Source organism: Fopius arisanus, unplaced genomic scaffold (genome assembly GCF_000806365.1).
Source record: "Fopius arisanus strain USDA-PBARC FA_bdor unplaced genomic scaffold, ASM80636v1 scaffold00062, whole genome shotgun sequence".
Lineage (NCBI taxonomy): Eukaryota > Metazoa > Arthropoda > Insecta > Hymenoptera > Braconidae > Fopius > Fopius arisanus.
Window position 1 is genome coordinate 34,417 of NW_011887801.1, and position 25,904 is coordinate 60,320.

Here is a 25,904-nt window from a genome sequence, read left to right on the forward strand (position 1 = left end):
AAATTTTCTGAAAAGTTTTTCGGAAATTTTTTGAATGTTAAAAAAAAATATTCCAATTACAATTTTTTTTTACCCGGGATATTGTGGAAAATGGAGAATATTTTGGATATTGCATTGGAGTCGATTTAATCGTCGATTTAATTGGCTCCTGAAGAATGAAAGATGTTCTTCTAGAATTCTTGACTTCACTCATGTCTTATATCAGTGGTTATTGTTACTCGTTTGAGAACTGGGGCAACGTGACAATACTCATTAAACTATTGTCGCATTTTTGCTCCTTCATTGAAGGGACTGCCCGATAATTAACAGGTTAACAGTTATCATTAAGCCCGGGTGAACGTGGGTACATGAAATAAGTTGGAGAATAAGTCAGAATGAAGATTTTCCCAAGACACCATCAGGCTCGTTGCATAACCCGAGAAAATGGAAGGTCTCGTTTAATACCTCAAATGGCACTTCATCAGAATTATTCTTGAGATTAATGTGAATTAGGGTATATCTGGCGTCGCAAGTGATTTTCTGTCTACTCAAAAACCTATCGATTATTTGAATTCTCGATGGCTAATAATCCCTGTGTGAAAAAAAAACCTGGAGTCGGTAGTTATTTCCCTGTCAAACCTCGATCTCATCGAAGCCTCTTGCGGCGTCAGAAAGGATTCGAGAAATTTGAGATACGATGGGAGAATCGAGAAACGATGATGATCGGTGTAAACGCCGGAGGGAAAGAAGTCGGCACTGAGACTTTATTGGGGGGTCTACTTTATACGATATACGGGGAATATATGTGGCAATGGGGTACGTGGAAAAGAGGTGCAATATCTCGGTTAATCTTGGGATTTATATGGACCAATTTGGGCTGTTAACGCATTACTCGATTGCCCCTTTTGCCATGAACTCTCGGCTCTGACGGAGTGAATAAATGGTATTTTAAGTCGTTGGGTTAAGCATTAAAAATATTCTGAATCATCCCATCCCCGAATTTTTCATTAATTCATTTATCAAATCCTCAATTTGTTTTTCCTTTGATTTCTTATGAACGTTATTTGAAATTTCGCGTAAAAAAAATTTTAACCGGGTATTGGAATAAAAATAATTGAGATGCAATTTCTTTCAATTGCGATCGTCGCAATTATCTCCATAAATATCTGATATTTCTGCTGAACATCACCACGAGATATATAATTTTAATCCCAAGAAATTCAACGAATACAAGTATTCCCGGTTAAAATTACATTCAACTGGAGATCATGGGTCGCGCAGCTGCAGATATTATGAAAAATGGAGGAAATTTGTAGAAAAAGAAAGATAATACACGAGAAAAAAAAATGATGTGTGGATAATGACTCCTGGTATGGACAAGATACCACGACCACTGATAATCGCTCAGGCTATTTCCTATCCGCGAGTTTCACCGAGGCCGTGAGAGTGGTCGCCGCGCAGTCTCGCGAATTCCCATTTTCCCGGGTTGACCTTGAATTAACCAGAGATCATTGACGTCATTTCGTGCATGCAGGATGAGTACGTGAGTTGCATATTCTTATCGTTGTTTTTAAAACCGATTTTTCCGAAAATTTATCCATTTGCGATTTTTTTTTCATTTTTTAAAATTTGAATTCCGCGGGATTCCTCGCAATTATGGCACTGCCGACGCTGCAGTCATTTCAGATGCAGGTTGATATTCTGAATATCGGATTCGGGAATAAAGTGACCGATTTTTTTTTCGCGGAGAAATTAATGAATGGATTCAATCCATTCGGAACGTCTGATTGTAATTCGGACGAATTTTGAGATCTAATGGAGAGGATCAATGACATTGTTAGTAATTTTCCTGTCAATCATTCCCCACTGGGATACTTAATTCCATTCCGATGTTCTTTGTTCCTCATCGATCGTCCGCCGGTTTTTTTTGTAAATACCGGGCAATCAGCGAAAATAAGATCATCTCCTGGGACAAAATCACCGCTACCCAGGACACCTTTCCAGGGAAATAAGTGCGACGAGTTTTGGGTAACGGGGAGGGGTCGGAGGATTTTTACCAGCCCTTCTTGATTTTCGAAGTCAGAGAGGTTCGCTCGCCTGTCAATCACCCGCAGGTTCTAGACTGCCAATTTCTCCTCTTCATAATTTCTTATAATTTCGTTAAAAAAAAAATGCCCATACACTCCCGTTGGACGCCGAGGCTCTCGGAAGGAACTCGTTCTTTTTCCTCCATCGTAATAGTCCCGAACTGAATTATTATAAGGTAATTGCACCAATTACGTATACACGTCGGGCTACTATTTATCCATTTCCATAATAATAACAATGTGAAAGCGCGTTGTAATGCCCTCCGAGGAATAATAACGATGGGCGCAAAATGGTGGCGCATTTTTCGGATGTTAAATCGATTGCGGTTTTGGAAAAAATTTTCCAACTTCTCATGCAGTCATGTAATAATTCAATTTTTCAACATTTTAACTTTTTTCTTGGAATCATTAATGATTTTTCTTATCTCAGTCGACAAATCCATGGCTTGTTTGAGTTGTGAATATAATCAGCAAGAAGTAATTTGAATGCAAATTTGCTAAACTTTCATGTGTGCAGAAAGGAATTTCAAGGAAGCTTTCTTACAATATTTTCACCTCCGAGCCTTTCGTTGGCTCGCTTTTTATTCTTGAGAAAATGGGAAAATAACGGCCATTTTAAACAACTTATCGTGACTCCACCAAGTTCAGCGATACTCTCAAGTTTTAATTTTCGTAATTACGGGATAAAAAAAAAAGGGGGGGATATTGTTTTAACGATGATTGAGTGACGTGGCGTGGTTCCATTAATACCTTGTTTTTCCATGATTTTCCTACAGTACTCCATCGATTTTCCCGTTGACAGTTTTAACCCAAGTACGCAATGTTTTTACTCGCCTTATTTGTATTGCGTCTGTGGACTGCCTGATCAAAACATTTGGGGATCGGATACAGTTGTTCATCTAATCGACCGCAGAAAGATTTAATATCCCATGACCGGGGAGTCATCCGGGAGTGGGAGTCATGAATTCATGGGGCGAACAATGCGACCTGTCAGGCGAATTTAGTCGTAAGCTTTTGTAATAAAATCGGCTCATTGAGCCTCGGGTCAACAATGGGTCGTGTGCCCCAGCGGAGATATTTCGGTTAAATGTCTGGGCCAAGGGTCATTTGATACTTATTTTCGGGTGATTGATAGATTCATGTCAATTCTGCTTATTTCATTTTATCTTTGGATGACCTGCAGCTCCGCTCATCAATTTGTCACTTTTTTTTTCTAGAACGCATTTTTCACGAAGTATTTTTTTCTAGAAAATTATTTATTTATATTGAGAAATTAAAAAAGTGAAAATTTATTTTTTCCTTCTTATAAATAAATAAAGAAAATAAATAAATATAAATAAAATTTTTAATTCCCTTTTTCCAAGGATAAAAGGCCTCTTTTTTTTTTTAAATAATTGAACTGCAATTATGCAATATTGCTCTGAATAGGTGCAACAATTATTCGTGTAACACGGAATTATAAATACAATCCTCTCCTATGAGTATTTTCGCCGCATTGGGGGGGGCGAAATTTAATTATGCCAGACCCAACAATTGTTCCTCGCATTTGTCTAATTGAAACCTCATTTTTTCATTGTTAGACCGAGGCATTTGTTATAACCAGCGCGGTCAACCATTATAAACGCCTTTTTTCCTGAAAAGCGCTCGACTGCCTGTGGAAAATTCGCTGTACAGCGTGGATTAATTAGTGATGAATTACGTGTAATTTTTCTCCTTTTGCGGATTGAGGGTAATTAATAATCGTCTGTAACCCAAATAAGCAAGATTTGCAATTTATTTTATAAAAAAAAAAATCCCAAGTTCTCGTTGAAAAACAACTAGACCACCGACACCCAAAAATTGTTAAAAATATGCATTAAAAATCCGCAAAGCGACTTTATCATGAGCAACCTCAAGTATTAATTATTATTTCTTCATTATTTTGCCTGATTAATGTTTATTAAAATCTGACAACTTAAATCACGCGTTAGCGAATTAAAAATTAATTAAACAAAAAAATGATTGTCAAGTCTGAGGGTTGATTTCGACGCTGCGAAGGGTTGAATACCTGTAGGTAAAATTGAAAAATATCCCCAGGTGAAGAGGTTCAAGGTATGTCCGTCAGATGTCAGTCTCAGACCTTCTGTACCCTTTTGAGAGAAATCGGCAAAAATTTTCTGACCGAAAAAATTTTCCACGACCCACCAACGGCCATCACTTTGCATTTTCCAGCTCATACCATTTCCTCGTTGGTATCTAGAGCGATTACGATAGCATTTGTAGAAACAACAGTCCCACTCGCAGCAGATAAAAATAACGCATATAACAAAAACAAGTATATGTCATAATAATTCTCCCGATGGAAATAACGGGTCATTTAGCAAATCGTTGAAATTGATTGACAAATGATCCAATTGAGAATAATTCGGGTTAATAAATGTCCTCAGTCTCCGTAATGAATCGTTGACACACTCCGTCTCATTCCGGCCCATTACCTTTTCGCTTCATTACCCGATTCTTTAAAAAACATGAAACATTGTGCACGAAATTCCACTTGGCCCGTCACTGACCATCATCAATGCCGGTTCTCGAAGTCATTGCGTGATGTGTGCGTTTGTTCCCCCGAAATGCCGTGTTCAACACCATTTTCGTTAGCCTCCTGTTTTTATTTTCAGACCTTTGAAATTTCTCGTGACAACGGTATCACACATTAACTGCATTCACCATCTAAATTGAGAGACAACCAATTCCGATGTTTTTGGATTACAAACTAATTCCATTCATTTACCCATTCGAATTGTCCTGTTCCCCTTTCAATTCCCTAAATCATAAACGTTCATTTTCTTGCACGTGAAATGAAGAATTACTGAATCTCGACGGAATGAATAAATTGAATTGATTCGGTATCAATGACCCTTTATAATGAAATATTCATAATGATATTGTGGGAGTCGAAGAAAAGACGAATCTCGCGTGTAACCACACAAGAGCCCCTGAAACGGTAGCGGTTTGGATCACGTGTATGTCTTCATGTGCGTGAAATGAGTTCTTAACGCGGAGTTAAAATTCGGTAAACCAGTGTGTAATGTATGGTTATAAAATGTGCAATGGGGAAATGCACAAAGCCCTTTATGCTTCTTCATAATGGATGAAAAGAAAAATAAAATGAGGAGTGTAATGAGGAGGGATACATTATTCATATGCATAACGATTTTCTTTCTTCCTCATTGGCATCGCAAATTCCTGCAAATAATCGGCAAGTATTGAAATTGCATACGTCGAAGGATAGGTGAAGAAAAAATAGTCTCTCATGGTTGGTACACGTGTCAGTTTTATTCTCGATTGATGTGTTCTATCGTGTTATTGGTATCGTGTCTGCATTCGATGGTACTCACGGAATTGACTTCAGATAATAAAAATGTGTCATGTGGGATGGAACCGTCGATTGTCACCAGGTGAAAACTGGTATTGTGCACGAAATTCAAGGAGAATTCCTTCTGGCAATATCTTCTTTTGGATTTCGCTGAATTCAATATCGATTTTACAACGAATTCTAGATATTCCGTTTCTTTTATAAATCATATGAAAATTTTTCACTGAAATTTTTGATGGAATTCATAATTCAAACTGCCTTCAATCGTTCAATTGAATTCAATACCAATTCATCTAATTTCATTCACTTGGGAGCGGCAATAAAATGGGGTTTCTTCAAAAAAATGAAAAGCAGGTGATCCCTGCGTGATTGCATCGGCAAATGTCACGACCAAATTACGACGTCATAAAAGAGATGATGATTCCCCTAAAAAGACAAGAGCACCAACTCGATCTTCGAGCCTCCACTAAAATCGAATTCCCTGAAGAAATGTCCAAACAAGCTGATATGATAAATCATCATATCACATCATCAAAAATACCGCACGTGATCGAATCCTGATAACCCCCATTGAACCGTACGACAATTCCCCAGAACCTGAAACAACTCATCTCCCCATCTCCAAAGGCAATCCAAGCCCCATCACCAGGACAGGATTAACCCAGTGATCGGCGTTGAAGCGGGAAAATCCAGAAAAGGGGATGCACTCTTGAAATGAAACCGGAGAAATAGGCTGGAATCTGGTCTAGAGTGAGAGAACCCGATGTGTATCGAAGCAAAGCCGGCGTTTAACCGCCAGTGGCGCCATGCTGCCTCCTCCATTGGTCATTCTCCCGGTGTTGTGGGCGTGGTCACCCCCTGAAGAGCCCCAGCGTGGGGATAAAGTTGACGCTGAATCCCCGTCTGAAGTTGTGGAAGTGGTGGTACCGAACAGAGGGGGTAAAACTCATACCAAAGGTTGACTCCAGGTTGTTATACCCAGTTGTACCACTCCACCACCACCAACAACAGCTCTATCCCTTCCACCGGTGTGTTGTTGTGCCCCGTATAGTCTTCATCGGGGATCTATGCTGCTTGGGTCCCCTCGACCAACGCCTGCCAAGCCGGTACCAGTACACGACACGCTTCTAAGAGGCGAACACCGTCGTACCTACATTCCGAGTTATTTTCATTTTTTACGTTTATCTCCGTCAATGCATCAATCAGGACTACTCACAACAGTGGGAGGATTCTGATTACCCCCCTCCCCACCTCCCACCCCATCCACAAACCCCCGTTGTTGCTCAGCCACAAGAAGAGAGCCAAAATCAGTGAACTGATGAAGTATCAGTTGATGATATCAAACACGTGATGTGACACTTGTCAGTGAATTGCAAAATCGGTTACCCAGATGTCTTCGGTGTTTTGTGATTAATTGTGTGAAAGATTAGGACTGTTTTTGGCGGGATAAAGATTTGTCCGACGCTCTGCTGGATATCACTGAGTCATTAGTGCTAAACTTTGGATACGTTGTTGTTGTTGTTAATGTGAACAAGTGACATTGACCAGTGATTATTGGAGTTTAGTGATAGCTGTGATCAGTGTGACTGGTAGATCGGCTGGTGAAGTTGATGAGCGTGATTTGTTGTGATTGTGATAATTGGATTTCATGGGAGAGCCTGGTTCTTCTGATTGGTGAGGACGGGATTCTTTCAACGGGTGGACAATATTTGTCACCACTGGGTTTTATTGAATTCAATTAAACTGTCACCAAGTACTAGACTAGATTTACCGTCGTCGCTGCACAATCAGCAGACGTACCGACGGTCATCAACGGTCATCGATGATGACGTAAATATTGAATTAGAGGATATTGAGAGGAGAGGTGTTGCCCTACGCACGGTGTACACCCTGGACAGAAGCGCAACGGGGCTGGGGGTGGTCGGGGGTGTTGTAGGTGGTGGTAGTGGCGGGGGTGGTCCGGGGGTTGTTGGAATCTGCGGACCACCTACCGGTTCACTAACGCCGACGGATTATGTACCCGCGGCTTGCTATCCACCCGTCTCGACCATTACCCTCACAACTGGTGGTAATCATCCTCAGCCCCCTGGTGTCATTGATAATATGACACCTACATCAGCAACTGGACCAGCACCACCAACGGGCCCCAACAATCCCGTTGCCATGAGCCAACTCGGCACTGTCTACGCCACCAAGAGGAGACGGAGAAATGGAAAGAGGTGAGTCCCTATTCGTGATTTAAAAAATTCACAAACACCTTTGACAAATCATTTTTATTACCTGTGAATGAATAACCTTGAGGCGCTTGCACTTGCCGATATGACCCATCGGTAATTATTTAACGGATAATTCATGGTAATTGCTATCGGTTCACTTGCGTATCTCGAATGAATTCAATTGGTCTATTAATTACGACGAAAGAAACCAACAAATCTCATGAGCAATACGCGTTGGAAAATTAGCCGGCTCGTATGAAAGAAATTCTGCTCGTGCGTAGTGGTCGTAAATCGCAAACCAGTAGCGATAATAGGGGAATCGTAACGGACAGATAGTAATACACTTAAACTCCTGTAATATGTAGTTGCTAGCCAGTATCTTGGGTAATGACTGTTGAAGAAGAGTGCACCAGGTTTGTCTTTATGATGCCGATATTGAGAATGAACGGAAACCAGTCGTCTGGGGGATATTGGCAAGTATGTGGCAAAGAAAATAAGTTGTCCGTCGCATCTGGCGTACATTTCATTGCTCGAATCACCAAGTGCTGCTCAAGTTTATTCTTTGAGTTATGTAAACACTAGAGTATGATCTTACTTGGTATTTTTTTCAGTGACGATTAACCGGAGTTTTCAATCGGTGCTTCGAGGCCAATCGTCTTGATAAGATTTCAAATTGCTGTCTGATCGTTTCTTTCGTAATCTCTTCTGGTCTTGCTCGTTGCGACAATTTTCTTGCGTGCAACTTCGCTTCTTTAGTGTACGTACATAGGAAACCTTTTCGTGCAAACGAGCGGTGTAATTGTTGGGGTTAAATGTTGTTAGGAGGTGATAAATGAATTTTAACGCGCAAGAGGATCAAAATCTTCAGCGAAATGATGTTAATATAATAATTATTTAGATTTTGATTTTTCAGTGGGAAATGATAATATTAATTTTGTTGGAATCGCTGCTAGTTTAGGTGAGTCCGTTTCTGAGCTTGTTAACTAACAATTATTTTCACTGGTGAATAATTTAAGGGAGATAAGAAAATTCATAGAAGTCGTTGCGCTCTCGCTGATGCCTCGACCAGTTGAAAACCGCGTCCACGTGTCAATACTACCACGCGGCAAATAGTCTACCTGTACTTTCGTTAATTATAGGTAACTACCGTTGAAAAATAATGCTAGAAAGACTAGGTGCATTATCGTACCGCAGTATTACGAAGGACCTCGGACTATTTATTCTTCATTATCACGTGACAAGTCAATGACGAAAATGTTGTAATTAACATTTCACCGAAGCAATAATTTCAGGATGAGTTAGTCTTAATAAGATCATTACATTATTGCTTCATTAGGACCGATTATTGAAGAAATCCTTGTGATAATTCGAGGTGTCCGGAATGCCCAGCGTCCAGTGTGAGCATCAGAATTCCTGTGGCATCTCAGACCAACTGATACTTATTTAACAAGAAGTTCACCGCAGGGTAACGAGTGCATTCGGGATTCTGAGGTGGTTCTCAACGAGTTGAGGTTCATCCTATCTGTCTCACGTTTTCACCTCCATCTGGCTGGATATTTTTCTCCTTCAAATTCCCCACGCCCTTTGTGTTTTGCTCGGTGGAGAGTAAACGCCTCGAGCTAAGATTTCGGTCCCTTAGTCCAGTGGTTTGTCTAGCTCACTCTTACCACTTGTTAAATCCACTGCCCTACCATTTTAACGCAAAGTAAATCGAGGAGGGGTGGAGCGGGAGAGAGGGGGGTTTGTGCAAAATCACTGTTATCCGTGAGTCAAGTTCACTCTCAATGACTGTCTCGGAATGCAGATTTCGGCCTGCCAGGGGTAATTAGAGGTGAAGTACTCGCAGTGAGGTGGGAGAGGGGATCGGGGAAATCGGGGCGGGGGGTTTTTCTTTTTTGACATGTGATGGATTTTCCTCCGATGGACAGGACTTCGGGGAAGCTGTCCCCTGGAAAGAGGGGAGTCTTTCAGCTAATAACAGCGAGCTTCTATAATTTGGAGTTTTCGAGGCGAACAGCCAAATTGCTGGCGAATGCAGGAATTACTGTTATTATAGGTACACACGACTACGGGACTCTTTCTTTTCCATGTTTTTTTTTTTGGAGGGGCGGGGGAGGGGGACTTTTCAGTCTTTGCTCCGAGTTTTTAGGTTTCGGGTGAATAACGCACATTTTTTTCTCGGTGATTACGCTCGGCTCAGCTGTCAATTGTTGGCGATTTTTTTAGCGAATGGCTTTGTTTTTTTTTTTTTTTTTTAATAAATTTTTCCGGTTTAGAGAAAGTGTTTTTTGGGGGGCGGTAGAAGTAAATTAGAAATCGTTCCGGTTTAGTCAATTTTTTTGGCGCAGATGTCGAGTTGGCCAGTTCCGTGTTTCACGTTCATAAAGAAAAAGAGTTGGGGCACATAATGCAGACAAAAGGGAGTTTTGAAAAAGGAATAACTGAAAGTAAATGGAGGCCACATAGTGGAGACGCGTTTTTGAAGCCGTCGGAGGAACGGGCGTTTGGGATGATTAGTTCTTAAGTAATTACCTTAGAGTCCTTATGGGCTTATAAAGTCACTTTATGACTCTGTGATGAACCTGTTTCTAGAAGAGCCAACGCCGCAATAGTCTCCGGCTGTTTTATAAATGTCCCGAGGAGGGAATGGGTGATGAAGAAATTTTTTCAACTTTTCGAAGTAAAAACAAAGTCAATCAGGAATGCCAAATGAACAAGAGAATAATTGCAGAGCCCGTGCAATTATCCGCGGATTCGGATTTATTTCCGACAGATCAGCTCTAAGAATTATTTCGAACAGTTTCACGATATCGGTTTAAAAGGGTTTATTGGATGGAGTCATAACGAAATGATTGTGCGCCGGTAAGAATTTATGCCGCAGGAAAGCAACCGGAGGATTCGAGGAATGAGTGTGCACCACGTCGCGGAGGGAATCCGCGTTTTTCTTTCCGCTGCCCCAGGGCTTTACTGAAAATAAGAGTTAGCAAAAAAAAAATCTTTATGCCACTTAAATAACTTTTATTTGTCCTCGCGTCGTAATTGAGCCATTAATTGGTGTGAATTTTTTTTAATTACATAATACTCAATAATTCACTATTGTCTCATCTATGAAATTAATTGCGCGGTTAATTCATTTTTTTTATACGATATTTTGCTTTCTCTTGGTTTTAGTCCACTCGTTTTTCCTTTTATTGGGGTCCATTCGCTGAATTCGGGAGCCCTTGTTCATCTTCTGCTTCACAGTTTTTCGATGAAGGTCTCTGATAAAAAAAATCGGTTGAGATTCCGGGGATTCGCGAAGCAGAAGTAAATGAAAGCGACGTACCGACGCTGAAAACGAGGAAGGAAGTTCTTTTTTTTTTAATTCAACGTGAGAGGACATCTCGCACGATGGAGAGATGGTTTTTTAACTTCTACATTTGCCCGAGTACATGGTGACTTTTTCTTACTCCAGAGTGTGCCATTTCCGGTTACCAGGAGACCTACATTGTCATTATGTCACCCTGGCCTGTCATTTCGTCTCATTCTCTTTTATTTTTTATTTTCGGTATTTTATGTGTCTTTTTTTCGAGGGCATCCGTTCTCTCCATCTGTAGAATGTCGTTGAGACACCTTGATGAGCGTGATTACTCCAACTATCTTGAACTTTCCACTGCAAACGAGTGGGCGGTTTTACAACTGCTTTTATTTGCGATTTATCACAAGTTTTGTTGATGAATTTTACAGAAATACCATATTTTCCACATGCCACTTTGATACTTCCCTAAATAGTGCTGTTTATCAAAATATTGTGGGAAAGTAATCCAAGGAAAATCTCAGGTCACGAAAAACTCAACGGAAGTTGCGCAGTCGACCGCTTTGGGGGGAATAATCACCGCAGTCATGTGCACATGAAAAAATTCTAGTGTTGCTCTAGAAAAAATGAGTAATTCCTCTATATATCACCATATATCAAATATTCCAATAGTAAAAATTAAAAAATAGGTTTGATTTCTCCTCTGAGTGGCAAGTGGATTTTTCCCGATTCACTATATACCTGTATATATAAAATTTTCGTTTATTTTCATCAATTGTTTTATTGATTGAACCCTGGGTTCAGTGATCGCTCTATATCCCTCAATTATTTATCTGGTTTCCCATGGGATTTGCATACATCCTGGGCGTAAAAACATAGAGTGAAATCGACTCAATGCCGTATGTGGTTTAATATCGAAAAGTAGGTAGTGACTAAAATTCAAGCGCCTCCTCTGCTAAACACAGGTTATCCCAATTCTGACCGGCTTATTATACCCGTGCCCTTAGCCTCAAATGTATTCCAAAATTCGTGGAGGAGTTTTCATCATTTCGTCTTTCGGCTGAATTAATGTACAGTGGTTTCGTGATGTACGGGGAGAGCGATGTGATCCAATGGCGGGTATGCAAACGAGATCGAAAGGATTTTTTTCCCAAAGACTTTTCAAAGTCATCCATTTAATATCCGAGAAGATTTTTCGCAATTCATTTTTTTATTTTTTTTACAAATTCCATGAATTTTATCGCGTTAAAATGTTTTTTTTTTCAATTTTTCAAATTATCGTTTAAATGTCAAAAATGAAGGAGAAAATTTTTATTTTAATTCACATCAAGATCTTGACGATTTTTGGTTGTAAATATTTTTTTCACGACAATTGGTTGAATAATAATTGGTATATTTTTTTGTTTTGGTTTTTTTTTTATTTTTCTGCATTTCACGAAATTCTTGATTTTATCAGTTTTTATCAGCAAGCTCAGTAACTGCTAGACGTACATTGACAGTGGCATATGAACCACGTGAGTCACAAAGTTGGTGGTTTTTTTGCAATTTATCCAGTACCTTCGACTGAGTACTGCGTCTGCTTACGGGCGTATCATTACCCCGCCCAGTGGCTAGCTCCGAAGATTACACGTCTGCGTATATAACCCAGGGTACACCGCTGGCTTCTCTCTGCATTCGATGCAAAAGCTTTTGAATATTAGTAAGAACCACTCCGCCGCGCCTCGATTTTACGTTAGGATTAATCCTTAAATGCCCACTTGTGTTTTTCTCAAGTTCTTGCATCGACTTACTAATCTGAATCCCTTCAATAATAAAACAACCGATTGCGCCGAACGCGCGCCCTTTTCGAATTTCCCGCCTCGACAATAAACACATGGCGCTCATATCGACCAATGGGGACGCACCGACTCGGGCGAACTTCATTGTTGTCTTTATTATTTCTTAAAAAATAGAAGACAATGCACATTTTTAAAGAAATTACTTCTGCTCGATTAATTTCTTTGAAAAAAGGAAATCAAAAAATAGTAAAATTTGAAATCAACCGAATTGAAATGGCAGATATATCTGAGGAATTTTTTACAGCGTTTTGCTCAGCTTTGTTACTGACTTCATGTTATCAATTTATCGGATAGTGTAATAGTCAAATAAAAAGGGAATTGCGGTTGCAATTGGACACCTGATGTGTCTCACCGGCGGAACCAGTTGTTGCCTGGAAAAAATTCAAATAATCGAGGAAGAGCGGCTTTCTCCTATACCATAAAAGATACATTAGAATCTCCGCAATTTTCCACGGCGATCGAATGAACCGAAAAACAAATGCAAAGCCCTCGAGTGTCGAGTAATCGGTTCTCTTCACACCTACCGTGTTTTCTGATGACTTTTTTTCAGGTGAAAAAAAAAAATGGCCGAGAGACAGAATTGAGCCATTAGCACTAATGAGAGGATCCAAAGTCAATTAAAGCACGTTTCGATAATATAAGATCGATAAAACCGGGATTCGATGAATATGCAAAAACCATTGTGGTTGAAAGACCAAAGGAGACACCTGCGGGGTGCATCGTAAATAACTCTTTGAGACACTTTGGAGGATTTAAGGATGTTACGGAAAAATCATGAGGGTTTTTTACGACTGGGCATTTACATGAAATTTTGGGTGTTACAAATAAAAAAATGGAGAATCACTTTGAACGCCGAAATAATCGCTCTCCAAATAAATTAATTCAAGGAATAAGAAAAAAGCTGCGTACCACCGACAAATTCAGTACTTCATGCGTCTTTTAATAAATAAAACAATTACTAACCCAATTGTTTTATTTTTCTCCGAAGGATCAACCAATAGATCAATTCCATTTTTTTTTTTTACCAAGTGAAGAACAATATTAGCGAAAAACGGGCGTTATTTTTTCTGATTAACAATGCCGGTAAACGCAGAGAAAATTCGATGAGTGGAAATTGATCCCGAGTGATCGGTTACACACGCGATTATTAAACGGATAAAGATCGCGACACTCGATAATGATAAGGCGGTGGGTCACGAGCAAGCCACGCGAGCCACTGCACCTGTAGTAAAAGAGAAAAAAAAAAATTAACAGAGTTTAAGGAAAATGTATAAAATCGGTGGCGGATCGAACATGAGTACCTGCAGTGGTCGGTGAATTTGCGTGGGCGTGATGTCGAGGCCCTCACGGCGTTTTATCCCTCTGACGCATGTGTTTGATACAACTTTCACTCGAGAAACTCATGAACATCCACTCTGCCACTATACGAATAATCGTCTAATGTTACTTAATATCCTGACGAGGGGGGGAGACAATTTCTCTCCCTCTTCTTATCAGTGAGACGCGAGGCGTGTCGCCTTGCTCTTACCACGCGCCTTATCGTTCCAACAATTTCCATATTTTTTCCCCCATTTTTCGTCGGCTCTTATTTCTTTTTTTGATACGACAAAACTCGCATTTCAGGAGTTTTCCAGCTAGTGGATCAATAAGATAGTTTCGTGTTGGGGGTGACTAAGTGGGACAATTCCTCCCACAAAATTATTCGCAATGATTTTTATTTCTATCCAAAAATATGAGAAAATATGTACAATGCGTAATTATAATTGCCTTTATAATTTGATTTATTCATTTATTTATATTTATGGAAATGCAGATGAGATTATAATCGATATGTTCTCACTGAGGAAGAATTTTTTTTTCACCTCGTCATTTAAATCCCCAGCGGCAGCGGATATCTCACAACCGTTTAGCCATTTTCTGAGCGTCATCCAAATTACCCAACTTGAGGATAAAGATTGGCGGTAATATCACCGCCCGCGACGCACTTTATTCACCCGGCATTACACATAAAATGAACATAAACACAAACAAGCGAGAGAAAAAATAAAAAAGAAATATTAACACGGGAATTCCTTGTGTCTTCGTCCTAAAGCAAAAATTCTCAACCGAGTATAAATCTGATTTTAATGAACGCCGTTACGTTACCCCCGGACTGAATTATAATCTGGACGATTAATCGCACGTACCCGTGGCGCGCAACGCCGTGGCAAATGATAATTCGAGTGCTCTCGGCCCCGTTGTGCAGCTTTCGGGCACACCGGCGATAATGACGAGCACCGGTGTACTTTACGTAATGGCACTGAATAAAAAATAATGCCTTAAAATTAAGAGAGAAATGAGAATGGGAAGATCCAGGGGAGAGCGATTAGCTCATGTGTAGTTTATTTTTTAGATTATTTTTCTGGATTTTTTTCCCCTTTTATTTAATTATTTTTTCATTATTTATTTAATCATTTCATGATCATCGTATTTTTTATTTTGCAATATTTATTGCTAATGATTCAAAATTGATCCATTATTTTTTTATTCCAGTCAAAAATTCATATTCCAAACTCATGAATTAATATTTCGGATTAAAAAATATTCATCACGAATTCGGGGATTTTCATTGCCAATTAAATAATTCATATTATCTTTTGAAAAATTCACATTTCTAATTTACGAATGAATATTTCTAATTCAAGAATCCATATTCGCGATTGATGAATAAAATCGATTGATATGGCTGGTTCGTCAATAAAATCCGACGGAAACGATTTTTTTCGTTGACGAATCGTGCGCCTGTGGGGTGCGCCAACACACCTGCAGCCTTTCTCATTAGTCACCCCGGCAAAGTCTCATCAGTGACAACACAAACACGTAAAATTTTAAACGCAGTATTCACTCCATCTATCCGTGTAAACGCTGATAATGCATATGATCCCCTGGGGGAACGTATGAGTGAGAGAGCGATGGGAGTAACGAACTGAATTAGCCGCGCCCAACTCACCAGAAAAGCCACATCGCGGTAATAACGATGTTGACGCCAGGTAATGATCGGATTTCCGCGACATTGTAACGCGATAATTCGCTGTTTCACCCTTTTGAGAGCTCCCGAGGGATGAGGATCAATTAACCAACTCTCAAATTTTATCTGCTTGTTCATTAAAAAAGCATTACCTTGGGTTTTAAAAAATTGCTCGAACCTTCAAATTATCCCATTTCAAACCTGCACCTCAAAAAAAAAAACAACAATAAATAAATATCCGAATTCACTGTTATTTCTGGTAGACGATGACAACTTGATTTATTCTCCAATATAATAACCGTCAATCTCCGTAATTACATAGGCAAACGATAAATTTCTTGACACCACGTGAAAATCATGAAATCCGGAAAATTGAATTGATCCTGTTACGGTCGAAAGTCCGGTGTAATAGTGACTTATATCCCAGGAGTATCGAAAAGTAGAAAACAGGTGGTCTGGGCGTGATTGAAGTGTAATAGTACACCTAGATCATGCCACGTTATCGAGGATAATTCTATCGTCATTAAGGAAACTGTTTACTCAAGATTTCTCGAATCCCATCATCAAAACTTGTTTTTCCACTGCGCCGCCGTCAATTATTTTTTATCCACAAAAAAAATGAAAAAAAAAGCCACAACAATTGCAAAATGCAATTTCCCTTTTCCATTCTCAATTGATTCCTCAAACTATTGATAAAATTGATATTGATAAAAAAATATTGAGGGAATAATTCAAAGAAAATTCCATGACAATTTTCCATCACCGCGAAAATACCCGTGCGCATGAAATCATTAAATTTATTATCCTGTTCAATTTCCATAAACCAGACGGTATTACCTGCATTTGTTGTACCTCTCACTCGGAAATTTCTCTCATGAGAGAGACGTAGAGACTCGAGTCGTCCATTTTCATAGCGTAATGGTTCGCCGAGGGTAGTTTGGGGTGCGTAGTACAGACTGGTACCAGGGGTGATATCACGGGGACCAACCCCGTATCAGGGCTTGATATACAATCCTGATCCCTCGACCTTAGGAAAGGACTTCTGTGTTATTCTCCCCCCGGGGTTTCTTACTCTCTTTTTTTTTTTTCTTCATTTCTCCAGTTTATCAGACTTAATCGAGCCACATACAACGACCGAACTCTCAACGATACCACCTGCCTATCTCTCGAAATACGGGGGAACAAATTGCCGGGGTATTTTGATTTATTCCAACGATCGATCGCGAAGGACTCGCGTTTTTTTTCTTCGTTTATTACGGAGGTGACAGCGTCTGCCGCTAATTATTGCGGAAAATGTCGAAGAAGTGAGAGCTGGATGGTATCAGGGGCTTGATCTTTCGGGTGTTTATCCTCCAGGATAGTTCACCTGCTTTTCGATTTGTCGGGATAACGGTGGAAATTATGGAATTAATCGGCATTATGGGTGAAATTTATCTCGTTATTTTTTTAAATTTTATCAAGGCGCATACTGCCCCCAAAATGACGGGTAAATCGTTGGAATTAATTGAATAATTCCCCATTCAAGAAAATTATCTCTCAAAATTATTGGGACGGAGTAATTTTTTGTTGAGAATTATTGAAGGAATTTTGGGTGAATCCAATTTTTAAGCTAATGTCGTTAATAACAATGCACCATACGGTTAGTAAAACAAACCGATGAAAAATGGGGGGACAGGGGAAAAGTCGGGGTATATCAATTCCCCCCTTAATTACCCTAATTAAAAATGAATAATTATAACAGCCGGGATAAGTGCTGCGCCAACTGGCCTCTGAGTATGTCAACACATGCATACTAAATTATTTTTCCACTCTCTCGATTTCCGCTACGGGTTACTAGATTTTTTCCAAGATCCCGCCGGTTTTTAACTCTCGAATATCATAATTAGGGGATCGATAGGAAGGGTCTCTCCATTTTCCAAGTACTCTCGAGTGGATTACGGTGTATTTACCCCCCCCTCATTGCAAATCACCTTCAATTACCACGATGTTAATTACCATTTTATCAATTTATTAATTATGAACAATCAACAAATCAATAATTGAAGTAATAATTGAGAACTCAATGACTTCATGTCTAAAATTTGAAGAAATGTTTAACAGAATTTAATCAGGAATAATGAAGATAATTAGCAATAGACTACAATATGAAATGTAACCGGAAAATAATCGGATATAATTTCCATCTATTCACCGAGAGATACGAAGAGAGGAATTTGTTGGGCACCGGCAAAGAATGTACAGCAAACGCTGAAGTTAAAAATTGGCCTCACAATTGTAAGAATTAATCCCCTCCGCAAATACTCTCCAGTGCAATACGAGAACTCTGAGTACACCCAAATGACGGCATAACGCGAAAAGTCGGCAGTCTACGCGTGCAAAAAGCCAATTCCCGAGTTCTCCATGCCAACTCCACTGCTTTTCCCAGCTGGTTCCAGTGATTATTATTTCTCAATTACCGCAGCATCAAGCACTCGAGCGCTCTGTAATTAAATAGCAAGCAGGGTTAACGCCTTTTGTTTACAACCGCCTCTGAGAAGGGCCAAATGTCTCTCCACTTTCCTCATTGAGGTGAGTAGCCAACATTATTGTTTTACTCTTCATTCCCCTTAACCAGCCTCTGTACGTTATCTCCTCCCTCCGGAGGTTGTACCGGGAATGATAATAAACATTGATTAGTAATAGTAAATCACGGTGGGAAAAAATTTATGTCTTCTTCTCTCACCTCCGAATACTTTTTCTTTCATATTTAGTTCCGTATTTTCTTTTCGCATCTTTCTTTTTTTTTATTCGCCTGTTCGTTTTTTTTTTTTACGTACCTGCATCTCGCGTGATTATTTGAACATTCAGGGAGCCTAAACGCCAGCCAAAATAGCACTCGGAGCGTGGGATCCTCGGGGCAGGATGCTCTCATTCCGTTTCTCATCGATCAGAGCCTCCAGGCATCAGTGATAATTGTTTTGTTTTTTTAGGTTCATATTATTTTTTCACAGCGGAGATCATTCTCTTGTTTCATCCGCCAGTTACCATTGATGGCTATCAATCGGATGTTGTGTGGGAGCTTGAGTAATGAATATCCAGTACTTTTCCGCTGTCATTTATCTCGCAATTTTTTTTTTATCGCCAAATCTGATATGATTTTATCCATTTTTATACAAAATTATCTGGAATTCCTGGGAAATTCTTGGGGTGTGAGTGGCTATCGGTGGACCGGAAGTTTCAAGGTAGATAATTGGAGTTTAGGGGCTGGAAATTGTACAATGGATGAATGGGAATTTATTGGGGCTGATATAGTTCAGATGGTAACGATAAGATTGCTGCTACGTGCAACGCGTAATGAGTGCTCACCGTTTTTAGTGGATTTTATCGATGAGTCAGTTGTGAAGTTCTGATTCTCAACTCTTGGTACTCGATTCCAGGAAAAGGGGGACAGTAACGAGACGTTTACGCGTTCAAAGTCAAGTGTTATAATCTCCAGGGTGAGCTGACGATCGCTAATCACTCGCTCTGACGAAACTTAAGGTCTCTCATTTTGGTTTTTTATTTTTTCAGGAAATTGGCGTTGTACTTCTTAACAAGAGGTACTCCGCTGTCGTTCACTGTAATTTTACCAATGCTTCATGAACTCGCACTTTTTTTTTTGTTCGAGGGTAAATAACAGATGCCATTTTCTCCTCTTCACCTTCACAAAATCATGAATGAAGAATTAAAAAATTGTCCGATTCAAAATCCAATCATCTGATTGTTCTAATAGCAATAATTATTCCTGAAAGACAAAGACAATTGATTAAAATCAATATCCCCATGCCCCATTTAATCATCCACTCGTTAACTCAATAAATCCCGGTTTTTAATTAAAACTCGATGACTCATTAAAAAAACTTCAACGAGCATTAATTTCAAGGTCGAAAAAGCCCGGTGGATGATATGCTAATTTGGCCTTGCCATAGGATACGCCAAGTACTGAGGAAATGCAAGGCTAATTTTTTGGAACGTGAAGGCAATATAATCCCTCGAGAGTTCTGTCGAATCGGTAATGGTTATTGCCGTTAATGGCAGCGTACATTGAATACGAGAGCCAGCCTCTTCTGAATCTTAAACCTCTCTGCATCTCTCGGATCTATTCGAGCAGATTGCAGCACGCTGCACGGGTATGACGAATGGCTGGCAAGTGTTGCCGAAGAGTGCAACAATTATATCAGAGAGTCAAGAGGTCAGACGTGATGGGACTACATACACCGCACTCCACCTCAATTCATAATCATCTTCTAAATGTTCTCTCTCTCCATCGTGTCAATTATCCCTCAACTTTTCAGTATCACAATTGTAATTTTGCAAAAATACGTGATTTTCAATGATTTGAGGGAATAATTGATGGTAAAATTAGGGAGAAGGTCAATAGCCTCTTTCTGGTGGTATCATATATCCTGAATATGGGGTGAGAAACGAAAGAGGACGAAAGGGCGAGAGGACGATCGAGAGATGAAGAAATGAAACCGAAAATTGAACGTGCAATCGAAAAGTGGTCAAAGAGATGAAACCAATAACCAGAGGTCGTCTTGCCAGCTAACCCGAGAGAGTAATAAAGTTAACTGCCCAGTGGTTGCGATTCCGCTCCGCCCCATCAGGGACTTTCCGCTCTTGTTTGCTCTTTTTTATTTTCACCAGAAAAAATCATCTCTCCCTCGGCGTGGACGTTAAAAACGAACGGTTAAAAAGAAAGAATAAAAGAATGAAAAAATTGCACGGAAATATTTTAAAAGTGATAGTTCGACGAAGAGTGATTATTCAATGGGTTTGAACGAGTTTCAAATCCTTGAGGAGTCACTAACGAACCGTAACACTCGTCCTCCAGGGAACACAGGTCTCACCAGCTTCTCCACGTGTCATTCGCGGATTCAATTGTCATGAGAGTGCAGAAATCAATTTTCGTGGGATATCGAGGATGAATTGCTCAGGGGTTAATGAGGATTCAACAGAGAAATGAGGTGAGAGGTTGTAACCAATAACAAAAGGCTTGAAAACTCGTGTTCATTCATCGTTTCTTTCAGGCACGGATGATGGCGTGCCGACCACTTGGTCGGTTAGGTCAGGTTTTTAACGGTCACGTAATCACGTCATCGTGCGTGCCAACCTCTTCAACACTTGGCAAAATGTGTTGAGGATATGGACCGTGTGAGGGCAAAATACCCCTTTTCGAACGATCGGTCGTCAATGATCGGAGTCGAACCATTTTTCAATCACTTTTCTCTGTCATTTCCGTTTTTTATCAGATGATTGATACAGACAGACGCAAATATACTTGACGAACAATGCAAAAATTACACCTTCTCATGGACGGATACCGAATCGGGCCCTGGGCCTCAAAATTTTTATTTTCGTATTTTTTTTTCGGGTTTGAGGGGATTCAGATCGTCTGTGAATCGAATGTACCTGAAATCAATCGTTAGATGACGGGAAAATTTGATTTCAGAAAAAAATAATTTTTCTCCTCCAAAAATCGCCAGATCTGCCCTCGTCGTCGTACAGCAATAAATTCAGTAAAAATTGCGGAAAAAATTCTGTAAAACTCCAGAATAATTAGCATTAATAATTGCAGCCGAGTAATCCGCATAATGACTTGGGACAAGTGAATTTGAATAGCTGTTTGGGTTATCAAAGACAATTACATCCGTTTCTTTATTTTCCACGGTGCGCAGAAGGAAACAAAACGAAGAGCCGTTAAAACCATGAATTACACGTACAGGAATAACCATGGAGAGGCTAAAAAGTGCAAGCTCGGGATATACAATATAACGGGGCGTGTTCGATAATCGGAGAATTAGCCCAGGCACCTGCCCATCTCTGAATGCGGCATTCATCCTCTTTCAATATTACTTCTCTTATTTTGTTTCACTTTATTGGATGTTTCACTCCACCGTGAATTACTGGGGCCCATCTATGCCACTGCCCCCTCCTTCGGCAAAGGTAATTTAGATTATGGAAGAAAACGAGATCCATCGTTGTGAAAGACCGGTGTGCATCACCGGACGACCCTTGTTTTTCGATAACAAACATATAATTATCGGCTCACTTTTCCCATACCCATTGCAAACTACTGAGAATATTTCTGACGCAAATTGATTTTTTCTTTCTCTGACGTCAGGACAGCGAAGAATTTACAATAACCCTTTCTTTGGATTGAAAAAAAAAATGAGAAAACCACTGATCCATCTTTTTTTTATGGATTTATTGAAACTGTTTTGGGTAATATTATACGATGGGATGTCATCTTATCTGTGTTGTGAGCTTATAGAGGATAATCTCATCACCCTTCGAAGGTTCACCAAGACGAGTTGTCATTAGGAGCTCATAAGCTAATCCTCATGGAAATGCCAACGGATTGTGGCGTATACATGCTGGGGCAAAAGCCACCCCAAGACTAAACTAATTAAATTACACGCATCAGGTGACACCAGGGCTGTAAATATTCCTGTCAAGGCCCCGACGCCTCGAAAAACAAATAAACAAATAGACAGAGTCAGTAAAATTCTCCCCGAAATAGGGGGAATTTTTTAAAAACAATTCTACAATGACCGTCGGAGGCGGGAGATTAATGTGGAAAATTGGAGGGAAAAAATAATTTCAATAATTGCATTATCTGAGAGCTTGATGAAGCAGAAAGTGGTAAATTGAAGCAGAACGAGACCCCAGACTATCAATTCCAAGGGGCGACAACTTATACCGATGAAGTGGCTGGCGCAAGTGATGGTCGAAATTCAATGGTTATTGTTTAAATAATAATAAAAAATCATGTGCCATGTCCTCGGGGCAACAGGGCGTGGTTTGCTCACCCCTGGTATTCGAGGATAGGCTGATATAGGATGACAAATGAGATTACCAACTGATCCCGAATCCAACAAACTCGCTGTCCAGATACCCGCTAACCGCTGACGGCTCTTCCACTTCCCCGCTTCAAATAATCCAATAGTTTCTCCAACACGTTGATAGGAAAATGCTAGTGAGAAATTGCAACAACATCTGAAAATCTAGAATTGAGATCGTGGGAAGACCCACAAGTGAAAACATGATGAATCATTTCAATCTCGGATTAAGATGAACAGCCAGTCAGAGCTGAGTAAAAACAAACATCGATGGGCTTGAGGAGAAATAAACAATGGGACAAGGGAGAGAGAAACAAATTAGCTGAAAACAATGTCAGCTGCTTGTTTGAGGATTGAAGGGATGGGGGAGAGAGGAAGTACATTTGAATCGACCTTCGATCAGCAAAAGGGAGCAAATTGCTCGGTGGCAGCTGTCTCTTCGATACTCGTGCGATATCACGTTGGAGACAGGTGTTTACCTTTCCTTTAATGTCAATTGCAACGATTTTTGGTGAATGGAATTGCAATTGTTATTGATGTACAATGGGTGGATAACGTGAGTAATGGGAATGCGAGTGGTAATTTATCTTGATTTGGTCTGATTTATTTGGGATGATGTGCGATTAGTTGACCCCAAACCGTGAAGTGGAAACGAGAATGTTTTACACTTCGTTCAATCCTGATCGGTCAACACAGACTATCATTTACAAATAAAATGTACAAATCACGGCAAATGATAGTGAGCCCTAAAAGTGCGCACTCAGTGGCTGAAAATATCACTGTCAAAATACCTGGATTTTTCGTCGTTGCAGTATAATGTTGCACCCTTTCCCCAGGTTTACGTTACAGATCAATGGGACTGTCTCTCCACCGAGGGCATAAAAACCCAGGACTCGTGCCACTTTGACCGCAGTTGTCTGGATGTCATCATGTGGGTATCAGTGAAATTGTCACCTGAAAAAGTGATATGTGCTGATTGTGAGGAAGTGATTACATTTCTTGTGAGAATTTTTAGTAAAATGGTGACAGAATTGTGACAGATGATCAGCCGACTGTCAGCCGATGGTGAAAAGTGATCCTCATGTCTTGAATTAACATGGGGAATTTTCAGGTGGTGTGCATACATGATAAAGAGACGTGCGAGATGGTGAATGAGAGAATGGGGAAACCATAGATAAAACGAGCCACGCGCAATACCTCGGAATAAAACCGGTGGTCACTGAGGGACTCGAGTGAGATTCCAACGAATCGTGCTGGAGTCATCGGAAGAGGAATATGAGAGACCAGTAGGTAGGAGCAGGTAGAACCGAGTCGTGGGCTTCCTCGTTATTATTGCAATTCGAAGAATTTTACGATGGCAGTATCAAATATTTATGGCGCTGGATTATTTATATTTTGAGAGGAGTGATTAAACGATCATTTGAGGGCAATTAAATTTTCTCGAGCGAACTATTGGGTAAATTATGGAGAAACTAATGGCTGATGTTGAGTTCTTATATTATATCAATCTTTATACTTATCGTAATTTTCTAGTTCCATTAAAGACTATTTGTTATGCTTTTGGAATTATTGGTGAAATTTTTTTAATTCTATTTAATGGCTGCTGTGCTGGTATTTGTTGGGAGATTGAAGATTCGAGGAAGGTGAGAGGACTGCGGATGTTGGGCGAAACAGCCACTGGGTAAAGAGAAGAAGAGAAGAAGGGACTTCTGAAAGTGGGATACAAGAGCCCGGTATGCGTTGATATCGACTCATTACCATTCCGGGTGCAGAGGAGTCAGCATCCAACTTTGCATCCATTAGGATAATTGCAACTCTAACTCTCAACCTTTATGTTTTTATTCCGATTGGGGGAATTTTTATTTTTATTTGTGTATCGACGTGGGGCATCGGAAATAGTAACTCCTTTTGTTATGCTGTTGCATCGATGAGTCATTGATTTCTTGGGGGTATTTAACGGGTGAGGTATATTAATATGTATTATTCAAAACAAGATGTGAAATTTCACGCTCGCTGGGACACGCGAGTTGGTACTGATGATTTCAATTACCACGCGAGTGAAAACTCTGTTTATTACGGGTTTATAATAGTTTTATGCTCCATAGAAGTGCATGAAGCGAATTTCCGGGTGTCGGGGATTTTCAATTTATTTCAATTCAATGATCGCCATGGGTGTTTGTGAATTAATAGGTCAGGAATTAATGATTAATTTTTTATTTTAACTGAGTGGAAGAACTCGGAGTGCGATATTTTCGCAGGAAAATTGTGGGATGGACTTCCTGATCGAGTGAACAAATGAAAAAAAGGAAATTGATAAACGAGGGCATTAATCCCCCACCTTAGATAATTAATTTTACTCTTAATGAGTCAACGAGACATATGTAAATTGCGTAGGTTATTTACATTAACGGTAGCGTCTGTGCGAATATCTTTTAGAGTTACTTATACGGGAGAGAATGAAAAGTACTCGGTTTTCTGTCTCAGTGAGATACGAAATATACACTGGGTTGTTTTCGACACGTACATTTTTACCGTCAGTGTATTTTTTGGATGGGGATTCGTGTGTACCGGGTATTAAGACGTGTGATGCTACAAGAGAGAAAAGGAGTGTACGTTTCGACGAGAGAGAAATAAGAAATAAACAATGGTGGGAGGGGGGAGGGAAGGGGAACGAGGTGAAAAGGAAGAGCCACTAATCTCTCCAACGACGAGGGGCCAACACCCGATAAATGGTTTTGGGAACCTCGAGCTCTCGCTGAATTCTCTCTACATCTTCCTTGAATGAAGGAATTTCCGCTCATAATGGATTTTCAAATTATTCGTGTTATTCGTAAAATTGATTTTTTAAAAGTTCAAAATCGATTGGGTATCGGCTATTTTATAAGTCAATTTATAACTTTTCGGTCTCTGTTGAATTATTTTCGCGTTTTCAGGGGTAAAAAATGGGAGAAGTTGTATCGTAATTACGGTGTGAGTGACACTCGCGGTCTCGTGACTCTTGTTGCCTCTTGAGAATTGTTTTTATATATGTTATTACAGTGGTAGGATAAACGAATGTATTGATCTCGGTTTTTGCCCAGTTTTTGCTATTTCCTCAGATGGTATCACCGCTGTGGGGAACTTCCGGTTAATATCATCTTGCACTTGCGAATTTGCTGGGAGGGGGGAGGGGCAAATTGAGGTGCTGGAAAGCAATTATTTCTTGGATATTTTTTCGCGGATTTTCAAAGGACTTGTGTGGGTGTGTCAACACTTCAGGGTGGCATGCGT

The 25,904-nt window shown here is 40.0% G+C and overlaps 1 protein-coding gene across 2 annotated transcripts in view; it reads left to right on the top strand.

The window, feature by feature from the left end:
* The first annotated feature begins 7,415 nt into the window (after positions 1–7,415).
* ss (spineless) overlaps positions 7,416–25,904 on the top strand; it is a 64,524-nt gene continuing 46,035 nt past the window's right edge. For both annotated transcript variants that reach the window (XM_011308687.1, XM_011308688.1), the window contains exon 1: positions 7,416–7,637. In XM_011308687.1, coding sequence (XP_011306989.1) covers positions 7,522–7,637 — 116 coding nt within the window. In that variant the 5' untranslated portion in view covers positions 7,416–7,521. The remainder of the gene's footprint in view (positions 7,638–25,904) is intronic.